At 33.3% G+C, this 23464-nt stretch overlaps 2 protein-coding genes across 5 annotated transcripts; both read right to left on the reverse strand.

Annotated features, from left to right (window-relative positions):
- Positions 1 to 265: 265 nt before the first annotated feature.
- On the reverse strand, positions 266 to 8861 carry LOC107914169 (tRNA-specific adenosine deaminase TAD3). 3 transcript variants are annotated; one of them, XR_001688724.2, is made up of 11 exons: positions 8265 to 8812; positions 7604 to 7777; positions 7483 to 7534; positions 7292 to 7365; positions 6973 to 7094; positions 6271 to 6353; positions 4259 to 4358; positions 2025 to 2477; positions 1693 to 1814; positions 1488 to 1597; positions 592 to 609 (listed from the first exon to the last, which is right to left on the reverse strand). XR_001688724.2 is itself a non-coding variant. In XM_016842965.2 (10 exons), exons 2-10 carry the CDS (start codon positions 7674 to 7676, stop codon positions 435 to 437), a joined length of 1242 nt encoding a protein of 413 aa, XP_016698454.1. In that variant the 5' UTR covers positions 7677 to 7777; positions 8265 to 8861; the 3' UTR covers positions 266 to 434. The 3 variants fall into 3 exon arrangements, 2 of the variants coding, with proteins under 2 accessions (XP_016698454.1, XP_040950348.1); XM_016842965.2 differs by lacking the exon at positions 1693 to 1814 and having other exon boundaries at positions 266 to 609; positions 8265 to 8861; XM_041094414.1 differs by lacking the exons at positions 592 to 609; positions 1488 to 1597 and having other exon boundaries at positions 1691 to 1814.
- Positions 8862 to 16040: 7179 nt separating this feature from the next.
- Positions 16041 to 18490, reverse strand: LOC107915147 (protein NRT1/ PTR FAMILY 1.1). Of its 2 annotated transcripts, XM_041094415.1 has the most exons (5): positions 18362 to 18486; positions 18176 to 18290; positions 17865 to 18082; positions 17226 to 17782; positions 16041 to 17136 (listed from the first exon to the last, which is right to left on the reverse strand). In XM_041094415.1, the coding sequence occupies exons 2-5, from the start codon at positions 18273 to 18275 to the stop codon at positions 16206 to 16208; spliced, it is 1806 nt and encodes a 601-aa protein (XP_040950349.1). In that variant the 5' UTR covers positions 18276 to 18290; positions 18362 to 18486; the 3' UTR covers positions 16041 to 16205. The 2 variants fall into 2 exon arrangements, with proteins under 2 accessions (XP_040950349.1, XP_016699790.1); XM_016844301.2 differs by having other exon boundaries at positions 18176 to 18490.
- Between the last annotated feature and the right edge of the window lie 4974 nt (positions 18491 to 23464).

The raw sequence follows: 23464 nt of genomic DNA on the forward strand, positions 1-23464 counted from the left end.
ATGGAAAAATTAAAAAGTACGGGCAGAAGAATGATAATTTGAATGACCCGCCACCTGGCCTACACAAGTATTAAGAAACCAACTGCACGGAAGCTTGAATGCTTGACAAATATAAACAATGATTTCAAACACAGCCACCATTTATTTATTTATTTATTTACTTCTTTCTGGATAAATAAGTGAATATTACTTGTCTTTAATTTCATTTTCTTTTTTTGAACCATACTTTGTCTTTCATTTCAAGTAGACTTGGAACATAAACAGATAAAATTAACTTGGATCTACTAGTATTATCATCACTCAATTACAGTTACAGTTTCAATATCAATTAGCATTACAATTTCCATAACAAAAGATAACAATACAAGATGAATTTCTAGGAAATTGTAAAAGAAAAATGGTATCGAGCAGGTCAGCAGGAAATATCACAAGAGCTATCTTTCTACTGGAAATTCAAGTTCAGGCATGACCACTCTGAAAACTGCATAGTGATGATTTAAGCTTTTCTCACCCTGTAACCTATGAACGCTTCCCAATGCCCCAGTTTCAGGATTCGGTAATGCATAAAATATGCGCCTAATTCTTTGATGAACAAGAGCCATGGCACACCTTCAAAATGCAAAACCAAATGTCCACGTATCAGATAATGGCATCACTTCCAAAAGTAAAATGTCAGCAGTATAGGTAAACAAAAAACTTTTCTCTTGCACAAATAATCATTTCCTTCAGCAAAATTTACAGCTCGGATTAAAATTTTATTGATAGCCGCTAGTTAGCAATACACCAATCAAAGCCTTAAGATGATTTTAATGATCTAAAGAAGAAATGATCAAAAGGTTTTACCAGCCAAGTTTAACCGAAGAGGCTCAAGTGGAAGAAATATTTTCCACCTTAGCTACCATCTTTAGCATAATGACTATTTCAACTTATGTTACTTGGACGTGTGTGCAAATGTTGGCATGCGCCCAACATGAGGTATGTTCTTCCAGGTTTTTCCATGTATTGGACAGTCCTTGAAAGGTCATATTTCCATAACCATGTCCAAAAATGTGTTAGACAATACTTCAGAAGGGGAAAAAAGAGTTGGAGCAACATGTATTTCAACTCCTAAGGACGAGTACTCGGTAGAGATTCATCAAAAAGATTATAGCTAAAATTCAGAAGACACAATACAGCAGGTAGTTCTTGTTGCTTAACCAACAAGTATGCTCTTGAAGAGAAAAATAGCCTAAAATATAAGGAAAAGCAGACCCCTGATAAAATCTGTTGTGCTTTTATCCAGACACAAGCAAGCAACCACAAAGCAAATCCCGTCCATCAATAGAAATTAACAAGGGTTGGTGTTTGCAATTAAATATTTCTAATCTTAATCTCAAATGAGATTAAATTAGCTACATTTAATTTATTCAATTTAAAATTTCTTTGAAATTATTTTATATCAGGTAAAATGTAAAAAGGAAGAGAGATAAGTTCTGTTAACGACTTACATTGCACAAGGCTCCCAGATAAGATAGATGTCGTAGCCAGTACACAGATACGGCCTTCCTAAGGAGTTTGAACCTTCAGTATTAGCATCCTGCTCCCCACTATTTTTGACCTAAAACAAAATCATTAGATATGACTTTGGATTTGTCTTGTTATGTAAATCTATATTTCAAATGGTATTCTTATGAAAAACTAGTAAAAACAAACCTTTCAAAGAGCAAACTTAAGCTACTTCACGTACATTTGACAATTTGCTATTAATGATCAATAAATTGTTCTTGTTTAGAAAACCCCAATTGGTATAATTTTTGTTCAAGCCTTAAAGTAAACTGCGAAGAAAAATGAGGAAAAACCATAACATTTGTTTTTGTTTGATAAAAGAAACCTAGAAAAATCATAACATATATATATATTTGCATGCAGCAAACAGATATTTCACCAGAATTCTAAAACAAAATTAGAGGATATGCCCCCATCTTAACCTTTGTTTATAAGGATCACCAAGACAGAGGTTCAGAAGCAGAAGAATGTTAACTCACATTTTCAAGGTCGACCCTTTGTCTCTTTGCTAGAGAACCTGAGGAAGAAGAATTACAATCAACTCCATATGACTTCTCATTATGCCCAAAACCAGGGAACAAATGTCTGTCCCTGGCAGCAGAAGCTTCTATAGCAACAATGGAAGCATGTCGTAATGGGTGACAATAACAAGGACTTGAATGGAATGATTGCTGTGCAAACCACCAAGGGTTTAAACAAGATACTGCCTTGTAACATTGTTGGAGATTGTTAGCTGACCCATTTGAAAGGAAAGTTATATCTTTTGCTGTGATGTTCGCATCAACATGAGAAGTGAATCCTTCTAACTGTTTAAAGTCACAGGTTTCAGTCTTTGCTTTGCTTGTTCCCGTATGCCAAGAGCAGACTTCATCACATGCACTTGCAATTATCTGCCCAACTAATGGATCCACTATCATAGCAGCATTGACAATCTGCAGAAAAATGCAGAATTAGACAAGAATAACATACCATCCACAACCAAAAGAAACTAAGGAACGAAACACCACCAAAAATGGATTACAAGGAAAAGTGACTGATTTCTACTTGGCCTTACTAATTTAGGTTTGTACTGTATGTGGTTTATATTAGGGAAGAGCTCATATGCATAGCTTATTCTGCAACATCTGTTGCACTGATTATTGACAATTTGAACTACAGACTTAAGATTTAGAGGTTTCCTTTGAGTTTATCCTTTTTCTTTAGCTTTCTTTGTTTTCTCAACCTTCTTTCAGTTTTACTATTGACATAGCATTGCTAAGATTGCAATCAACCATGTTAAAATACTAATATTTGAAAAATGATAAATTCATATAAGTGACAAGGCAGGAACTAAAAGCACTTTAACGAAAGCTATCTCCTCAAAGGTGATTTCATAAGAAGCAATAGACAATTCATTAATAATCACATGCATCGAATCTATTTTCTAATAAACTCTTAGGTCTTAGAAGAACAGCACATCATACCAAGAGATTCGACAAAAGCTAAATTGCGCAAAAAAATAAAATCCTACTTAAAGATACATAATACTAAGGTATAACAATTGTAGCCTTTTTATAAAGTCCTACATCAGCAAAGGCTGAATAGACACCACAATACTACTTCTTTCTGACACTTGTCTTGTTTTACCTTGATACGCAACACAAAGCATTACAAAGACTGTAGCCCCTTGTTTAGGGTGCCAGGCACATGCTAGGTGCTAGAACCTTTATATTGCCTAATGCGCAAGGCACAAGAAAAGCATCCACTTGAGTGAGGCCAGGCACAACAAGTATGTGTGCGTTTTATATGATCTCCAGTTCATCCTACAAAGATGCAAACTTTCCTTTCTCTTTTGTTGGTCAACACGCAGGATTTCTTTATAATCCTTTGTCTGCAATTGAATACTCAAATATGAGAAGGCAGAAAGTTTGGTATTGTCCCCTTTCTTACTAAAAAAGGTGAAATTAATGAAAATAAAAGAAATTAGATATCATCTATGATCTATCATCTTACAAAAGCATGCGTAGGCTCACCACTCACCAAGCATGCATCTGACCAAATAAGACCTAGAAACGGTCTTCAGGACTTTTGTTGTTTGATGCTAAGGGACAATGCCTAACTTGTAACAACATTGGTCTAGTGTTACTAGCAACCTCTGTAGAGTGAAGTGTCATGTCTTGGCCAATGTTGGTAATCAGTGGGGCTTGGGTACAGATTTTACATTCAAACCTTAGCACAATTCTCTCATATACATAGGCTATTTTAGATTTTATTTATATTTATTAGAATTTCACCTATTTTCCAAGTATTAGGACTGTAGGGTTTTATTTCCTAGTGTGCATTTTTTTACATTTAGTGTTTAGTCAAAAATGTCCAGGCCATTCAGATTAATATATATTGAGATATTGAGAGTTCAGATATTTTGATATCGAATTATTGGGACACTTGAGAATTTTAACTAAGATTTCAGATTACTGATTGAGTGTTTTGACTTGACAATACTTGTTCTAGGTCAAGCATCTTATGTTATCTTGAGGTCCACTTCAACAAACAATCACAGGGTCCTACTATTGTTAGCCTACTTGAAATCACTACAAACTCTTATATTCTAAATTACTTATAGAAGCTATCCATTGTATAGGTTCTGGAATTGCAAATGGACTGGGATTCAAGTATCCCACACGTATCCTCAAACAATAAAGCTGGTGCATGAGAAAAGAATTGACATAATTACCAAATGATCACCAGATTTCGCCAACTCTACTGTAGACTTCATAAAATTGAAAACTGCTTTAGAATCCTCCTCACTAAATCCAGTAATGCCAGTATTATTGCTGCAAATGGAACAAAAGGAAGAGAAAAAGTAAGCATACAAGGAACATATTATAGCATGTGGCAGTTGCAAACGACAGACGAAATAATTTTAGCACCACGAATAATTAGAACTAAACATTTAAGAATCCAAGCACCATTTCCAACTCTAAAATCCCACCAATTAAAGGTAATGGCCAATATGCAGTTCAAAATATTCCACCTGTAACCGAAGCCGGTACTTGCATAGTGATTATAATCCACTAAAACATCCCTTAGTTTGAATAAGCACACGAACACCATTTCCCATCCTTCTACATTTATTTTCTCAGGCAAAGCATTTTATGCGTCAATATATCAAACAAGGAAGGAAACTCAATAAAACACTTTTTAGGCTATTGTTTCACACTATTGAAGCAAGAGCATATTTTGAGTACTAAATGATACTGCAGTTCACAACATTTAGATCTCAAGGGAGTTCCACTATGTAACAATTGCTATTTTTTTCCTCAAAGATTTGACACCATTTTAACTTCTTATTAAAACTCAATAAACAGTTTTAGTCCTAATAGTGGAGTTGACTAGTCAATAGCCCAAACTTTAAAGCACACATTTAGACTATCGCAGCTTCGTAAGTTATATGACGTGTCTGACAATTGCCTCTTTTCTTTTTTGGTCATCCAACTATCAATTTTTTACTTAATTTGGTCACCCAAGTAATCAAGATTGTTTTTTTGGGCCATTTCTGTTAAGTGCCATTAAATCTCTGATGGGAGGGTGACGTGGCAGTTAAAAATTGGTATAATAACAAATTTAGCCCTCAAGTTTTATATATTATTTCGATTTAGTCATAATTTTAAATGATTAACCCTCAATATTTACAAATGGTCTCAATTTGATCCTCAAATTTAGAAGAGTTTGGTGTACGTTTGTTAATAGCGATTTAGTCGAAGGAAACACAAAGCGAAAGAGTCTTGAGCAAAACTGACATTTAGCCTTGTTTGATTCAGCCAACACCATTGTTGTTTTTCCCTCTTTTCTATACATAAAAGGGGTTCCTTCTTCCCTTTCATGCTTCCATCTTTTTTGGGGTTCTTCAAAGAAACAACAATCTAAGAATAAAAAAAAATGGAGTGGCATGCTTGTCTTGATGAATATGAAAAGCTCGTTATAAGGATGAGTACACCCAGGTTTGTATTCTGTTTGATTTTGATTCTGGGTTTCAAAGCTTTTTTTTTTACTCATTCAAGCTTCTATTTTGGGCTTTTTTATTTTCATCAGGTTGATAGAGCTAGAAGACATGGAATTTTGTTGAATGCTGTTCAGGTTTTAACAGATCTGAATCTTTCAATTAAAAAGGCTTATATTTTATCTGATGGACAGTAGTTCATGGATGGTAAGCTGAATTTTTTCATGATAAAGATTTTGAGGATGAAATTGAAACCATTTGTAAATTTTGAGGGTTGATTTTTTAAAATGACTAAATCGATATAATATGTAAAAGTTGAAGGCTAAATTTGTTATTATACCGACTTTTTAACTGCCACGTCACCCTTCCGTCAGAGATTTAACGGCACTTAACAGAAAGGGACCAAAAAAAACATATCGATTAGTTGGGTGACCAAATTAAAAAAATTGATACTTGGGTGACCAAAAAAGAAAAAAGACACTAGTTGGGTGACCAGTGGTGTAGTTTACCCTATAACTTAAAGACCTTGAACCATAAAATTCTACACCTCAAATTTGCAACAGGTCACTAAATGGTTAAATACTTAAACTGAACACCGTTCACTTCTTCACAGTTCATACAATTTCTAAGTAATGGTTATCAGTTGCATACCCTTTCTCAGCTTCATATCAGTGTTTATAAAATTTACGATTAATGGCTACCAGACTTTAACTCAAAAAACTGTAAACCAAAAATGTAGGGCTTACTAGGTTGGTGGATGGTATGAGGTTGGCCATAGTTTGCACTGTTCTTCCCACTCTTCCTTTGATAATGCAGCATATTTGTTAACCTACAAGTCATTTAGGTAAATGTGAAATATAAATAATAGCTTAAAAGTAAATCCAAAAAGCCATGCCTTCAGTAGAGGAAGCTTCAAATAAAAAACATTTGACAGGAAGATGTCAAGGAAAAGAACTGTTCAATAAAAAACTTCCAACTTCCCTTGATTTTAGCCATATGAAATTATTAACAAAAGAATGAGAAAATAAATGAGAGATTCTTACAGAATAACTTAGAAAAGCACAATGTGGCAATGGAGTAATAACAACAGCAGACAGTGACAAAAGTGGGAGAGAGATACATATAGAGGAGCACAGACAAGGACAAGAGAAAGAATGGAACAAAATATAAAGGGTGCAAACTATGTCCTAAGTTTTGAAACAACAACCATTCCATAAAGAGCGCCAAAAGGGCAATGAAAAAAGCTATAAAAGAAACAAGTTAAAAGAATCAATTGTTGATGGCACCTCCATCGCACATAAAGCAAAGGCAGTAAGCCATGGCTATTATTTGTTGTTACACACAAACTTTAAAACTCTTTTGATTTTGTATTAGATGACCCACTGGTCAGAAATAAGATGAGTATTAGAGAAAATAGTGTTACAAAATAAAAAAAGAAGATAACCCACTTCAGTAATGAAAGGAGTCAAGTGGTAGGAATTGACGATATCTTCCACATCCAGTGGCATTCTATCGGATTGTGTTTCATTTTCAGAAGCTAAACATAATACGACATACAACTCTGGTTTTCCTGTCACATGAGGCAATTGTCACAAACATATACTCAAAAGAGAAACTTAGCTCCTCCAACAATTGAATACAGCTGGTATTAGTTATTATGAACATTTGAATGAAGGTCTGTTGATATGGAAATGAAATAAAAGGAGAAAATTTCAAATGTACACTTTTGTAAGAATAAAGAAAAGGGATAATATTAGCATTACTAACCCCCTTGGAGTTGCTTTTTCTGAATCCGCTTCAAATGCTGGAGATTTTGAAGGGGTGCAATCTGATTAAGCCTCCTACCATTCCCATTCCATCCAATTCCATTCAAGAAAAGTAATATTAGTAATTACTAATACAATCCATAATAAAATAATAATAAAATAAAAGTAAAAGGGGTAGTATTATTACCTTACCTTATTATTGTATTGGCATGCTTCGGTTCAATTAAGGCAGCAAAAACCTTTTCTGTATAGTGTATATATCACTAAATAATCAGAAAAAAAGAGAAAAAGAAATGAGAATTGATGAACTCACCGGTGGGTTGGTGGGTGGGGGAAACAGGGGGGTTGGGTGGAATATGGATGATTTGCTGCAGCTGCTTGTTCATTGTCAAGGAACCAATATGGGCTTCTCCAACAGAGCAACTGGTTCCAAGATTTCAACTTCAGCAAAGTTGTGCTGCCCAAAATCCCTAGAACTTTGCTGTAACTGTAATGTAACGAAATAAAATAAAACAGGCAGCATTCACCAGATATAATAAAATAAGGTTTTTTTTTATTAAAGTATATTAGAAGTCTTTGTATTATACCGAAAATTTCATTTTAGTCATTGTACCTTACTAAAAAACACCATTTTGACATTAAAATCGTTATCAAATTTGGTCATTTCTGAAATAGTTTAACAAATTTATTGTATAAAGAGTGTTAAGATCAAAAACTCAAACTCAAACTTAAAAAGTGAAGAAATATTGAATTTCACCAAACGCAACCATAGTAGCTATTTACAATAGATAGACTCAACAAACTAAATTCTCAAAAATCTAAAAATGGGTTCAAAGCTTCCGAATGAATGTTCTAAAAATCTAACGGGACTACAAGATCCCGAGGCTTCGCTTTCGTTGCTTTCCGTGATAAGAAAACTACGAGGGATACTACCGAAGGAATCACAGGTCAGAATATTGACGGAAGGAACATACCGTGGGAAACGGCGGTGTACTTCGAGGAGGAAACGGTGGGTACAACAGCGGTGGAGGAAGCGGAGGATTTGGTGGTCTCCAAGGAGGCTATGACGGCGGAGGCCGTGATGGTGATGGTTACTCAAGAGACGGCGCTGCGGCGGAAATCAAACAGGAAGGTCTTGAGTTTAGGGTTTAAGTGGGCCTGGACTTCAATGTCATGGGGTTTGGATTTAGCGGTTTTCAGGTTCTCTGGTTCCTCAACTGGCTGGCATCTCTTAAAACATAAAAATGTATGTAGTATAATACCTTGTTTTAGAGGGGGAAACAATCTAAAGAGACAGCAGCATGTGATAATGGGAGCTAAGAACTAAGAATTTCGTCAGCAATGGCTTTTCTCATTCTTCATTTGCCGTAAACCAGGCTCTGATTTGCATGGTATATCAGATGATATCAAATTCGACCATATGTCTTAAAAACATGATTTGTTCAAAGAGTGTACCATTTTCTGATTGTGGTACCTAAATATTTTCTTTTACATTGTCTAAACCAAATCAATCTAATGAAGTTTAAATAAGTTGCTACGCCCGTCACCTAATAATCTCAATCAATAAGAACGAGAAATTGGTATCCTGAAATTAAATATATGTATATAAATTCTTAATAATTCTAAAAATAAAAAATTATATAATTTATAAAAATGTTGACCCACTTTGACCCACGAATATTAATTTGAATTGTTAATATTTTAAGAAATTTTAAGAAATCATATATTTTTATTTTTTTTAAATATCGTTTAATTTTTTTCCTCTAAAATATATATTTTTTGGTATTCATATATTTAATTTTTGTTCTTTCTAATTTTCTTAGTTTTTTATTTGTGTTTTTTTTCAATATACTTTTTGGTATTTTAGCTAAAAAATATTTTGTATTTTTCTAGAATGATATATTAGATTTTGACAGATATTTTTTATTTTTCTAAAACTAAATATTTACTTTTTATATTTTGTTTTGAATTTTATAAATTATATTTATAATTTTATAATTTTCTAACATTTAATTTTTTTAAATGATTTTTCTATTTTTCTAGAATTTTTCTATTTTTAATTTTTTTAGAATTTATATATAAATATTAATGAAAATGTAATATCTCACTTTTTAATTAGCTTGAAAAAAGAATTAATAGGTTCAAACACCCAAACATGCTATTCACCCTGACAAGATGATTGACCAAAGAGAGTGATACGAGTCACAAAAGCCCAAATTCTTGAAGGCGAGGCCCAATAAGCAAATTCCCAGCCCAATCAAGAAATCCATCCATACTTAGTTGAAAATCAGGCCAAATTGTCAAAGTGGCCCAAGTTGTAAAGTTTTATTTTTATTTATTTATTTATTTATTTACTTAGTTTAAATTTTTATGTCAATATTCAGTCCAAGAGTCCCAGATAAAATGACCTTTGACCGAATTTTCATATTAAAATAATTAGGAGTTTTTTTTATTTTAGTTTTCTAATTAGATTAGGACTAGTTATAAGGCCTATTTAAAGGCATGGCTGTCCACCTTGTTAAACACTTATCATTATTATTAAAATTTCAGATTTGTTGAGAGCAGAATTTTCTTTGAGTTTTCTCCAAGATTTCTCTCTTGAGTTTTCTTTAGAAGTTGTTTTAACAATCTTGTGATTGTGGGAGCCATCTTCAACCTTCTTCTTGCCATTGATATTCTTTGGAGGGGAGATTAGAGCCGTTTGAAGGGAGTTGTGAGATCTTTCGAGATTTCAAGGCTTCTTAGGACTTATCTTTTAATTTCTTACTGTCAATTCTTTCTTTATTTCTGCTTGTGCCGAATCTTTATCTAATTTATTTTCTGTTCTTATTGTGTTTTCAGCCTTTTCCTATCTTAAGGAATTAGCCCAAAAATCCCCAATTTCTAGGGTTCTTGCCGATTCATCCATACTCTTTTTTGGGAGAAATTAGATTGCCGAAATTTGGGGAAAACTATCTGGGTGTTCAATTGGGCAGAATCGCAATCTCTTCTAGGGTTTCAAGATTCCTTATTAACACTTATTTCTATTCTCTATTTGATTCTTTACTGTTTTGGGGATTTTATTTCAGATCTGAAAATTCAAAAATATAATCTTTTAATTTTATGTTTCGTTTCAGATCTAATTGTTTAGGGTTTTCGTAGGAGTTTCTCGTGACTTGGCAACTCGATCTTGGTCCGCGCGCAACCCCGTATCATACGAAATGATACCAAATGATACGGGGTTGCGCGCGGACCAAGATCGAGTTGCCAAGTCACGAGAAACTCCTACGAAAACCCTAAATAATTAGATCTGAAACGAAACAGAAAATTAAAAGATTAGATTTTTGAATTTTCAGATCTGAAATAAAATCCCCAAAACAGTAAAGAATCAAATAGAGAATTGAAATAAGTGTTAATAAGGAATCTTGAAACCCTAGAAGAGATTGCGATTCTGCCCAATTGAACACCCAGATAGTTTTCCCTAAATTTCGGCAATCTAATTTCTCCCAAAAAAGAGTATGGATGAATCGGCAAGAACCCTAGAAATTGGGGATTTTTGAGCTAATTCCTTAAGATAGAAAAAGGCTGAAAACACAATAAGAACAGAAAATAAATTAGATAAAGATTCGGCACAAGCAGAAATAAAGAAAGAATTGACAGTAAGAAATTAAAAGATAAGTCCTAAGAAGACTTGAAATCTCGAAAGATCTCACAACTCCCTTCAAACGGCTCTAATCTCCCCTCCAAAGAATATCAATGGCAAGAAGAAGGTTGAAGATGGCTCCCACAATCACAAGATTGCTAAAACAACTTCTAAAGAAAACTCAAGAGAGAAATCTTAGAGAAAACTCAAAGAAAATTCTGCTCTCAACAAATCTGAAATTTTAATAATAATGATAAGTGTTTAACAAGGTGGACAGCCATGCCTTTAAATAGGCCTTATAACTAGTCCTAATCTAATTAGAAAACTAAAATAAAAAAACTCCTAATTATTTTAATATGGAAATTCGGTCAAAGGTCATTTTATCTGGGACTCTTGGACTGAATATTGACATAAAAATTTAAAATAAGTAAATAAATAAATAAATAAATAAAAATAAAAATAAAACTTTACAACTTGGGCCACTTTGACAATTTGGCTTGATTTTCAACTAAGTATGGATGGATTTCTTGATTGGGCTGGGAATTTGCTTATTGGGCCTCGCCTTCAAGAATTTGGGCTTTTGTGACTCGTGTCATTCCCCCCTTCCTCAAAAAGATTCGTCCTCGAATCTGAAAAATCAAATGAACTCGACTTTCCTCTATCGAACGGGACTAATGGCAATTGAGTCCACTGAAAAGAATAGCCATGAGATAGTAAATAGCAACGGAAACAAGCTTGTAGTCCAATCATAAGCATAACAGAACAGGTATAACGCATGTGAATGGACAGATTCAGATTACCATGCAAACAATCTAATTTACTCACCACTGCCTCGTCAAATATTTGAAACAAAGATGGATATGTTTTAAGGCATTCAGTCGTCTCACATTGTTCCCACAAACCATGAATAAATTGCGAGTCATAAATCAAATGGTAAACATAATCGTCACAAGTAGGTATTTGAAAAGATTCACATGGTTCACAGAGTTGCATAATCATACCATGCATTAATCGACGGTCTATAGATTCACTCACACATGCATTATCAAAAACAAGAATCTTTTTATCAACCATCAAAACAGATAGATCATCAATAAATAAAATAGGACAGTCAAGCGCGTTTCGATCTAAGTGTTCATCAACACGATCTTTATCACTATCCGAGGAGTACAAAAGTGTTTCAAAGGTTTCAAGCATCTTACCTTGATAAGCAGAAGAATAAGGGTCGATTTTACCTTTTTCATTTAAAACAAACCTTCGCTCATCGGGGGCATAGTGTAGTCGAATCTCCGTTGTTGAGTTAACCTTTGTCAAATGGAACTCAAACTTCATGTACAACCACATAAACTGTTTAAGGCACGAATATAAATTGAAAACAAATTTGGAAAATTTCGTTACCTTATTCTCCAAAACAGATTTGGACAAATTCGAGGATTTTACACAAGGTAAATCAAGAGAATAACAAATCACGCTTCTTTTCGTAATGACTTTATCAACCACAATCGAAGAGTAACAATTAATCGGATCAAAATGAGGGGATCTTTTAAGAACTAAGTCACCAAAAGTTTTATCAATAATTTTCAAATCTGCACTGGACTCGGTTTCTAAAATTTCCTTACCTCGCTTACCTTCGGGATCATGTAGTGTGATTTCATCTTTGCTTAAGTTGATCGTATGAAAGCGTCTTTCATTTGAGAGGTATTGAAGTTGAAAGTTATCTTTCGATCTTTCGGGAACCTGAAAAGTAGCAACACAAGAAAAATTCATATCTTGGTTAGTGGAAACATTCCTCACTGCCCTTTCCACGTCTTTTTCTTTTGTTTCTTTTTCTAATTCATTTTCTCTTCTTTCTTCAATTTCTTTTTCACTCTCAATCTCTTTTTGCTCTTTTTCATTCTCTTTTTCTTTTTCCTCACTTGTTTTAACAGAATTTTTCAGTTTGATTTGGTCCTCATGGACTTGTTCCAGAGTGAGCGGCACTAAGGTGAGTTTCTTTCCTTGATGCTTGAAAGAATACCTATTGGTACGACCATCGTGAGTGACTTTTCGATCCAGTTGCCACGGTTCTCCTAGCAACAAATGGCAGGCTTGAATAGGCATTACGTCGCACACAACTTCGTTTTGATACTTACCGATAGAAAAGGCGATGCGCACTTGTTGAGTGACCCTAGATTGGCCTTCGTTGCTAAGCCCTTGTAGTTGATAAGGTTGTGGATGCTTGGTAGTGGTTAAGCAAAGCTTTTCCACCATCGTCGTGCTGGCTATGTTCGAGCAACTTTCACCATCAATAATAACTCTACAAAGCTTACCTTGTATGTGGCAGCGAGTATGAAAGAGATGTTCTCGTTGCTGCTCGCTCTTTGGTTTTGCCAAAGATGATTGTCCATGATCATGACAATCATCATCCATTCTAGGGACACGTTGAGGGTTGCACCTATGGGGCTGGTTATCCCTATCTTCCTTAATTGGATCTCGATATTGATGTTTTTGATTCACTCGTACCTCATTCAAAGTAGTATTCAATGCTTGAAGTGTAGCATTTATTTGTGTGATTGCAGCAGTATGTCTGTCTAACTGTTGTTAGACTTTCATAAGTGCATCATTATTATCACCTTTAGACATCTTCAAAACTTGTAAAAAATAAACACTCAACACTCAAAAATAAAAGTTAGCAAACCTCACCATTAATCACTCAAAAAGAAAAATCAAATTCTCAATGAGGTCGAATTCAATCTTGTGAGTTCTTTATCAGAGTTTATATCAACCAATTAGAGAGTGTGAACCAAACTACCAAAGAATCCTAATTTGCACTAGGATGCCAAAAACTGACGAGACACCAATTGATTCGTGTTGCACCGAGGAAGAATTGGGCACACGTTTAAATCCTACTAACACAAAAAACAAGAAGGTGTTAGATATTGTAAAGGGAGAATAAAAAGCAAACAAATGAAAACCTACAGCTAAGAATCAATAAAAATTGTTGAAAACAGAAAACCCGAAAAACTGCGTAGTAACTTGACAACTTCGTTCGAGGTGTTCCCGATCTCAAAAAATCACAAAATTAAATCTGGAATGTCTTCAAATATTGAATTTTTGATCTGGAAAATTTGGGCACCAAATTCAACCCGCTGAATATTTTTTTAATTTTTTATTGGATTTCGTATTTTTTCAATTTTTTGACTTTTTCGACTTATTTTTTTGCGGGAAATATTTTTGTATATTCAATAACAGTGCCAAAAATATGTATGTAAAATTTCAGATCAATCAGAAAACGTTTACCCACTCAAATGAATTTTTTTTCGAAATTTTTTCTGAGTAAAACTGCTGTTTGTAATTTAAAAAATAGAGATCAGTTTAGAAATCAACCAAGAACACCCAAAACGCCCAAAATCTGATACCAAATGATACGGGGTTGCGCGCGGACCAAGATCGAGTTGCCAAGTCACGAGAAACTCCTACGAAAACCCTAAACAATTAGATCTGAAACGAAACAGAAAATTAAAAGATTAGATTTTTGAATTTTCAGATCTGAAATAAAATCTCCAAAACAGTAAAGAATCAAATAGAGAATAGAAATAAGTGTTAATAAGGAATCTTGAAACCCTAGAAGAGATTGCGATTCTGCCCAATTGAACACCCAGATAGTTTTCCCCAAATTTCGGCAATCTAATTTCTCCCAAAAAAGAGCATGGATGAATCGGCAAGAACCCTAGAAATTGGGGATTTTTGGGCTAATTCCTTAAGATAGAAAAAGGCTGAAAACACAATAAGAACAGAAAATAAATTAGATAAAGATTCGGGACAAGCAGAAATAAAGAAAGAATTGACAGTAAGAAATTAAAAGATAAGTCCTAAGAAGCCTTGAAATCTCGAAAGATCTCACAACTCCCTTCAAACGGCTCTAATCTCCCCTCCAAAGAATATCAATGGCAAGAAGAAGGTTGAAGATGGCTCCCACAATCACAAGATTGCTAAAACAACTTCTAAAGAAAACTCAAGAGAGAAATCTTGGAGAAAACTCAAAGAAAATTCTGCTTTCAACAAATCTGAAATTTTAATAATAATGATAAGTGTTTAACAAGGTGGACAGCCATGCCTTTAAATAGGCCTTATAACTAGTCCTAATCTAATTAGAAAACTAAAATAAAAAAACTCCTAATTATTTTAATATGGAAATTCGGTCAAAGGTCATTTTATCTGGGACTCTTGGACTGAATATTGACATAAAAATTTAAACTAAGTAAATAAATAAATAAATAAATAAAAATAAAAATAAAATTTTACAACTTGGGCCACTTTGACAATTTGGCCTGATTTTCAACTAAGTATGGATGGATTTCTTGATTGGGCTGGGAATTTGCTTATTGGACCTCGCCTTCAAGAATTTGGGCTTTTGTGACTCGTATCAGAGAGGGTACTATGAAATATATGAGTACCAACCGATGCTTCCTTCATCATACCAGCCAACGAGTGTACAACGGAGTTTGCCTCTCGTAAGATATGCTTAAAGACAACATTCCAATCACAACTTATTAACTCCCGAATTTTAAAGATCAAATCTCTTTAAATACCTCATTTCAAGCCGCCAATGATCTCTTAAAAAATAAAAGTACACAGATATGAAAAGTTATATTTTTTAAGAGATAAATAATTCTATAAATAATGCTTTAAACTATTTTAAGAATGCTTTAAGCTTTTTTTATTTCTATTATTTTAAATATTTTAATTAATATATATGTTTAAAAACTATTTTCAACTTCAATTTTTTTTAATATTTTGTAGAAATGATATCATTAGTTTTTTTTATATAATTATGGATTAGCATTTAGCATGCTTGGCAGTATATTTTTTTAATTCTACTAGTAAATTTAAAAATTTATTATGTCTTATTTTTTTAATTTATAGTTATGTTTTTTAATATTTTATTATATCTTATAAAAATACTTGTCATCATCCAAATCCCATTTATAAAGTTTAAAAATGCTATTAACAATGTTTCAAATATTTTCCCTATAATTATAATCATTAATTGATTTAAATGCTTCATAAGTTTTTGTAAGTGTTACGTTGGAAATATTTTATAGTTTTTAAATTTGATTTAAAATGATGTATGTATTACATTTCAAACTTGTGAAAATCTATTTTAGCATATGATGAAATAGGGAAAGTTACATACACTAACAGAGGAGATGATTTCTTCCTCGCATTTTTACACTAATTAACAAAGCTACGTATACTTCAAACTATAATAACAATAATATTAATATTTTAGTGCAAAAGCATAGAAAGATATTCAATGGGGAAAAACAATGGGGGATCCCTTTCCCTTGGCATGGTCATCTGCTTCTAATTCATCCTCCATGCCATCCCCTTCATCCCATTCCACTTTGTTCCCGTTCTCAGTTGATCCAAAAGCCCAAATACATAGCAAGTAATAGAAGACATTAATCACACTAAGAGCTGTAAGAAGCCAATAATAATAGTCATAATGACCCTTATTAAGGCTATTTGACACCCAGCTCACTCTTCCATGTGTTTTGGTCACCTTATTCAATATACTAACAATAAGACTCCCAATCAAGTTCCCCACTGCCATGCCAAGGGTAAAAAGAGCCACTCCAATGCTGGCCATGCTCTTAGGGAACTGCGAGTAGTAGAACTCTATCTGCCCAATTGCGTTGAGTCCCTCGGCTAACCCAATCAGGCAGTGCTGTGGCACCAACCACATGGCACTCATGTGCACCACCCCATAGGGATTATCAGCCAATCCTTGTCTTATTGCCGCAGCTCGCCGCTTGCTCTCCACCAACCCTGCCACCGCTGTTGCCACGCAGGATATTATTAAGCCGAACCCCATTCGTTCTTTTAGGCTGAGTCCTTGTGACCGTTTAGTGAATTTGGATAGCAAGGGAACTACAATTCGATCATAGGCAGCGACCCATATCGTCAACGTGATCATTGCAAACACACCGAAGGAACCCGCGGGGATTTTTAATCCTCCAGGAATTAAGTGCCTGTCCATGGAATTAGCTTGGAGCACCGGGAATGACTGTTGGCTTATGGTTACGGCGATGATGATCCCACTAGACCAAATGGGGAGCACTTTGATCAATGCTTTCAACTCTTCCACTTGTTTGACGGTACATAGATTCCATGGATTTAAAGCCCTCCCATCCATGTCTATGTCCTCGGGGCTTCTAATCATACATGCTTTGTTAAGAAACCTGACATGAAATTTGACATAATCAACTATTTAGTACATTGTTCACAATATATGTATATGTGTGCGCGTGCGAATGTATGTGTATGGTACCTCAATTTTTCTGTGGGTGTAATAAGCTTGGAGCCTTTGTGAAAGTACCATATGGCTCCACCAGATTCCATTGGTGGCAAAACCAAGTCTCTATTGTTCCAAGCGGCTTCCGTGACTTGGGCAAAGCTTGTAAACAAACTCTTATTCGGCATCAACTTGATGTAAAGTGGTGAACCCAATAGGAACATGACTGTGGAGATGAACATGAGCCCTACAGGAACTCCGAAGCCCACAACCCACCCGGCTTTATCTTGAATATAGACAATAACAGTTATTGAAATCATGATCGCAAGTCCGACCGAAGCGTAATACCAGTTGAAGAAGCTCTGCATGACCCTCTTGTTCTTGGGGTTGCTAGGATCATAGAGCTGATCAGCACCAAAGGCCAAGGAACACGGCCTAATGCCACCAGCTCCGATCGACATGAGAACAAACGACCCGAACAGATGCGCCAACTGCGCTGAGTTCGCTTTCACACAACTTTCTGTCATGGGACTGTCGCAATGAGGAGGCCTTGCTTCTGGAAAGACTGCAGTTAACCATAATAAGCTCATTCCCTGCCCACAGCAATCATACATAATACGTTAATAAACCCGTCCTTTGTTCCCTTACGAATTTATAAGAAAATATTTTGCTTACAATAAGGCTGGTGACAGTCCCGAGTGCAATAACAAGAAAGCGGCCAAGGAAAGAATCGGAGAGAAAAGCCCCAAGGATTGGCATGAAATTGGAAATTGCAGACCAGATGAAGAGAACGTTAGCTCCTGTGGCAATGGACATGTGATATTCATTCGTTAAGTACAAAATCATATTTGGTAAAAGACCAAAGCTTGCAACTTTCTCAAACGTCTCATTTGCTGCACAAAAACAATCACGATTTAATCAGCATACAATACCCAAATCCCTTTACATCTTAAAAAAACCAAGAAACAAATCAATTCAAGCCTTACATATAACAAAAGGCATGGTCTTAAGACCACCCAGTTTCCTGGTGACATGCTTCTCTTCATCACCACTTTTCGTTTGATCAGGGTTCTCCATTGATGCCATCCCCTGCTGGTGCTGCTGCAAATGCAAAAGCCAGAGAATGAACTTACATGTGTCTTGTAGGCATCAGATATAATCATCTTGGCTACCTAAGTTTCGTCTTATGCTATTAGGTATCAAGCGGCTCTGCCGTCTCTAGTAATTATTGAACTAAACCAAGTATATTCAATATTATATTCCTATAAACTTCGTTGAAATTAAGTTGTTCGTTTTGTATTGAATTATTGGATGAAGTTCATGAGACGAAACAAAAGCTTTGTAATGAAATTGTAATAAATACGATATGTTATGTTTGTTGTAGCCAAGATGTTGATGCATTTTGTGTGTGCACAACTAATTTTTGCCAAGCACGTCATGAACGAATAGATTACCCGTAAAAATGATCTCGTAAATCTAAATATGAAAATGCTTTAGGATATTATTCATGTATATTATGTAGATTTACCATTACCTCAATCAATTAATAGATTCCAGAATTAACATATTATTTCCTTTAATATCTACTATCTACAAAATCTGTATTGATGATACATTTAAAATCTTCTGCGATCCTAAACTTAAATAGTATACATAATTGGTTTTTTTTTCTCATTTAATATTTTATATTTTTTTCCTTCCTATTTTATATTATACTGAATATTGTCATTAACTGCTCCATGTTTCCTAAACATTTATTTTTTTAGATTTACCTGCCAAATATATCTATCTTAATAATTAATAATTACCTTAAAAATACGTAACCCTTACTAATAATTTCTTCAATTCCTATTTATGTAAAATTATAGTTTTTTTTTTGACAGATTACATCCTTTGAAGGATTTATTATAATTTCGATAAATTACTTTTTTAGCACTTGCCTTTTTGTTTTTAAAGGTATTTCCTGCTTTTTGTTTAAATTTTATATGCTAAATATAAAGTTAGATTTTAAATAAATTATATGTATATTAAGATTTTGTTTAATTGAATTAACTTTTAATGTTATGATATGAATATTAAATTGTTAAGTTTAAAATATAGTTTTGAAAAACACCACATATTAATAACATTAATCGAATTAAATTTATATATTTTTTAAATATAATAAGAGTTAATTACATTCATTGATTAAAGTAGAGCAAAGGTAATTACAAAAAAAATCAAATATTAACAATTTTAATATTAAAACTATAAAATAACCTTTGAGATATTATTAATAATATTATTTAAATTATTAATAATTAAGTGTCATCCTCCAGACAGTTGGTCATACATGGGCGTATGACCACCCATCAAGGGGACATGAATGTCTTCACTCCTAATGGGGATTGAACACGTGACTTATGGCCTATAGGTCATCACTTAAGAAAAGTGGTACCTTATGTGTAAATGACCTATGTGCCTTAAGATTGAGTCCTTTGGTGTGCATGTTAATGATTTTCATGATTAATGTTATGCCCTATACTAATGTCACTCCCACGAATTTTGTAGGTGATATCACCACCAATTGAGACACTCTCGATTCTATGAACTATGCATCTTTAGGTAGCCTCTTGAGGCACATTGGCTCTTAGTAGAATACGAGAGGACAAAACCCTTATCAAAGGACAATACTTAACATTGTTGGGAGTCTGACTGATTACATAATTAATATTACACACAATGTTGACACCTCTCCTGTAAGCTTTGCAGGTCATATCTCCATGATCTACACCAAATTGAGGCGCTCCCGGCTCTGTGAATTAGGCATCTTCAGGCAACCTCTTAAGGCACACGGATTCTTGATAGAGTACAAGGGAAAAAACTCTTATCGATCGAGGACAATATCCTACCATTGTCGGGGGTTCAACCGGCTACCTAATGAGCAACACTTTGAAAACTTCTCCCAGAGGACTCAATCCCCTCAACAATTAGCATTCAACATTTTGGAATTTTCATTCAATTAGTAACAAAAATATCATAAAATAAGTTCCAACTTATTATTATTTTTATTCAAAATTTAATTGTGATTTTATTTTTATATTATTGTAACTTTAAAATATTTAATATATTTTAATCATGTTCAATTTGTAACATCCCTAAAACCCCTTAAATCGTGAACATGGTTAATTAGGGAATATAGGAGTTAGAATTTTCGAAGTAAATAAAATAAGAATTAACAGTGTTAGTAGAGAAGGTAGACGAATACTAGAGGAAATTGAAAAGACTCATGTGTTGAGAAAAATAAGTCCAAGATATAGACTAAATCATAAAAGAGTGAAAATTGTTGGGGTCAATATGTGAATATTCAAAAGTTGATAGGTTAAAGTGTAAATTTAGAAAAGTTGAAGGACCAAAAGTACAAATAACTCAAAAGTCATTGTGATACAAAATTGTTAGATGAGGACCAAATTGAATAAGTGGAGAAATACAATGGACTAAATTGCAATTTTACCAAAAGTGAATTTTGATTCAATGATGGAATTGTAGAGAATTATGGAGGGAAAAATGCTCATTTCTCAATTTGGATAATTATCAATTATTAAGGTGTAATAATTAAGGGTCATTTGGTGTTGAAAGATGATTGGTTGGAATAATTTACGATTATTTTATAATTATTTTATTATTAGATATTTTTATTAATTAATTAATTAATTAATGATTAAGTAATTGGAAAAGATGAAAAGAAATCATCTTCATCATCTCAGGACACTCTCCATGAAAGAAAAAAAACTTTTGTTTTCTTTACAATTTGATCATTTTCTTGAAATTAAGAGAGAAATCCTTGAAATTACACCAAAAATTTTTAGTAGAATCAAGCCTCCAACAATCTAGTGAACTTTGATTACAAGATAGAAGGTTGTATGCTCATGTTGGAGGAGATGGAAAATCAAACTAAGGTTTGAAATCAAGAGAACAAGGTATGAATATAAAGGTTTTATCATGTTTTCAAGTTCAATCTTGCTAGTAAAGTATAAAAATGATGTTAAATTAAAGATTTTTCATGGAAAGTTTTATGTTCGTGGCATGTTGTTGAATAATGAATTTGAGAAAGTGAATCGAGTTATAAGAAGAAGGGAAAAACAAGTGATTAGAGGTTGGTGATAGGTAAGTACCCTTGAATTCTCTTGTTATCAAGGACTAAATTGTAAACTTTGTAAACTTTATAATTGAAATAAGAGAAGTGAAGTGCCTGGAAAAATTAGACATGTGAAATAAGATATTATGCAAAATGTTAATAACTAAATTGTAAGATATTTAGAAATGACTATAGGTATTAAAAATGTTGGAATGAATCATTCAAGTGAAGTGTTACATGAAAGAGAATTGATTAAAGTGACTAAGTAGTGAATATTGAATTTCGTGGTAAAAAAGAAGTAAATTAAAAAGTATGTAAAAACCTTTACGTGTTATTATTTGATAAGTAAAAATGATGTAGTGAGTATGAAATATATGATGTATTATGGACCAAGGATTTAGTGAATAAAAATCTCGTGATTATTGTAATTGAAATTACAATTATTCTTTAAATTGTGAAAATGAGGACTAAATTAAAGAACTACAAAAGTGTAGTCAAATTGTGAAAATCGTGAAATATCACATTTGTGTATAGATAATGTAAATCCAGTGATATTCGAGTGCCTTTGTAGACTAGTGCTGAACTTCGTAGATATAGTTGCCATGCTATAGGAGCCCAAGCACTCCCGTGTTAATCATGATATTCATGACATTGCACTCTGATGCCATTCTATTCTGTTAATGCACTACATGCCCATGTTTCCAACACTCATGTGATATGTGTATCGTGTTATGTTCCGTGTATCTATCTTGTTCAACATGTCTAGCATGGGATAAAAAGTTGTGGTAAGTGATTTTTTTTATAATAATTCCTGTTAGACCGTGAAATGATAAAATAGTGAATCAAGTTATTAGTGAATTTTGTAAATATTGAATAACCTATTGATTAATATGATACATTCATGGAATTGTAATTGTAATATTGTTAATATTGAATAAATTAAAGTAATGGTAATATTTGAATTCATGGATATTTATTAAGCTATAATGTAGTTTAACGCATTGTTATTTAACACTATAGGTAAAGATCCGATTGAAGCTCTCAATTGTAATAATGACCTCAACACATCTCATCGTATCACCAAGGCTTGAAAGAGAGTATAAAATTAAGCTTTTGGTTTACGTTAATGACATGTACTTAAATGAAACAATAAAGCAGGTGGGTGTTTAGTTGCACTTATACTTGTGATATACGCTATTTTGAATGGGTAATTAGGAGTTTTTGTTAATGTTTAGACTGATTTTGAACAAATTTGGTATTGTTTAGAAATGTTTGAAAGCAAAAATTTCAAGTCCCCTGTCTTGAGTCTCGAGACATGCGAATTGAGTCTCAAGACATAAAAACTTCGAAACTAAAAATCTACAGTAACAATGCCATGTCTCGAGAGATGTTGAATTTTGTCTCAAGACAATAGCTCATTCTTCTCGAGATAGGGCAACTTTGAAGCTAAAGTTCTACATTGCTATGACAATCTCTTGAGGCATTTAGGTCTTGATCTTGAGACATACAATTGAAAACTTTTATTTGGATTAAAAGACACCTAAAATAATTTTTATAAGCTATTAAACTTTATTAATAGTCTAGTTATGCCCTTAAAAGTGTAATGAGACCTTGGAATCATTAATAAAAGCCCAATTTAGTAAATGAATGTTTAGTATAAAATGTAATATTCGCTGCTCGAATTTATTCGGGTAAGGAGTGTTACGTAACCATTTGAAAATGTTATTTTTAATTAATCATATTTCATAAAGGCTTAATATATCTTTTGGTATTTGAGTTTGACATTTTTTTCTTATGCGGCACTTGTACCTTTTTTTGTCCAATTTGATACTTGTATTTGCCAAAAGTTACATATCCTGATACTCAAAAGTAACAATATTAACTTTTAGGCTTTACTTAGTAGAGTAGAAAGAAAATTAGAAGGATTGAAAAATTACCAGAATGGTATACATGATTGGAATCAAAGTAAAGCAAAATTAAACTCGTATAAAAATATGGTAAATGAAAAAACCACTTAACCAACTACCTAAAAAAATCAAATATCATAAACATTAAGTAATTACCAAATAATCAAATATGGAGTCATATTAACCAAACTTGTTAATGAAACAGAAAACATCCCACTTGTTCAATCGACTTCATCCGAATTTCGCTGACT

The sequence above is a fragment of the Gossypium hirsutum genome, chromosome D05, assembly GCF_007990345.1.
Source record: "Gossypium hirsutum isolate 1008001.06 chromosome D05, Gossypium_hirsutum_v2.1, whole genome shotgun sequence".
NCBI lineage: Eukaryota > Viridiplantae > Streptophyta > Magnoliopsida > Malvales > Malvaceae > Gossypium > Gossypium hirsutum.

Bases quoted from the DNA above. Each gene is read 5' to 3' on its own strand.
- LOC107915147 (XM_016844301.2), bottom strand. From the start codon at position 18,275: ATGGCATCAATGGAGAACCCTGATCAAACGAAAAGTGGTGATGAAGAG. The intron at 17,783-17,864 runs GTAAGCAAAATA...TGCTGTGGGCAG, and splicing joins GGACTGTCACCAGCCTTATT to GGAATGAGCTTATTATGGTT. The intron at 17,137-17,225 runs GTACCATACACA...ATTTCATGTCAG, and splicing joins ACACCCACAGAAAAATTGAG to GTTTCTTAACAAAGCATGTA.
- LOC107914169 (XM_016842965.2), bottom strand. From the start codon at position 7,676: ATGAACAAGCAGCTGCAGCAAATCATCCATATTCCACCCAACCCCCCT. The intron at 7,366-7,482 runs GTAAGGTAATAA...TGGGAATGGTAG, and splicing joins CATGCCAATACAATAATAAG to GAGGCTTAATCAGATTGCAC. The intron at 1,598-2,024 runs GTGAGTTAACAT...ATTTTGTTTTAG, and splicing joins AAAGGGTCGACCTTGAAAAT to GTCAAAAATAGTGGGGAGCA.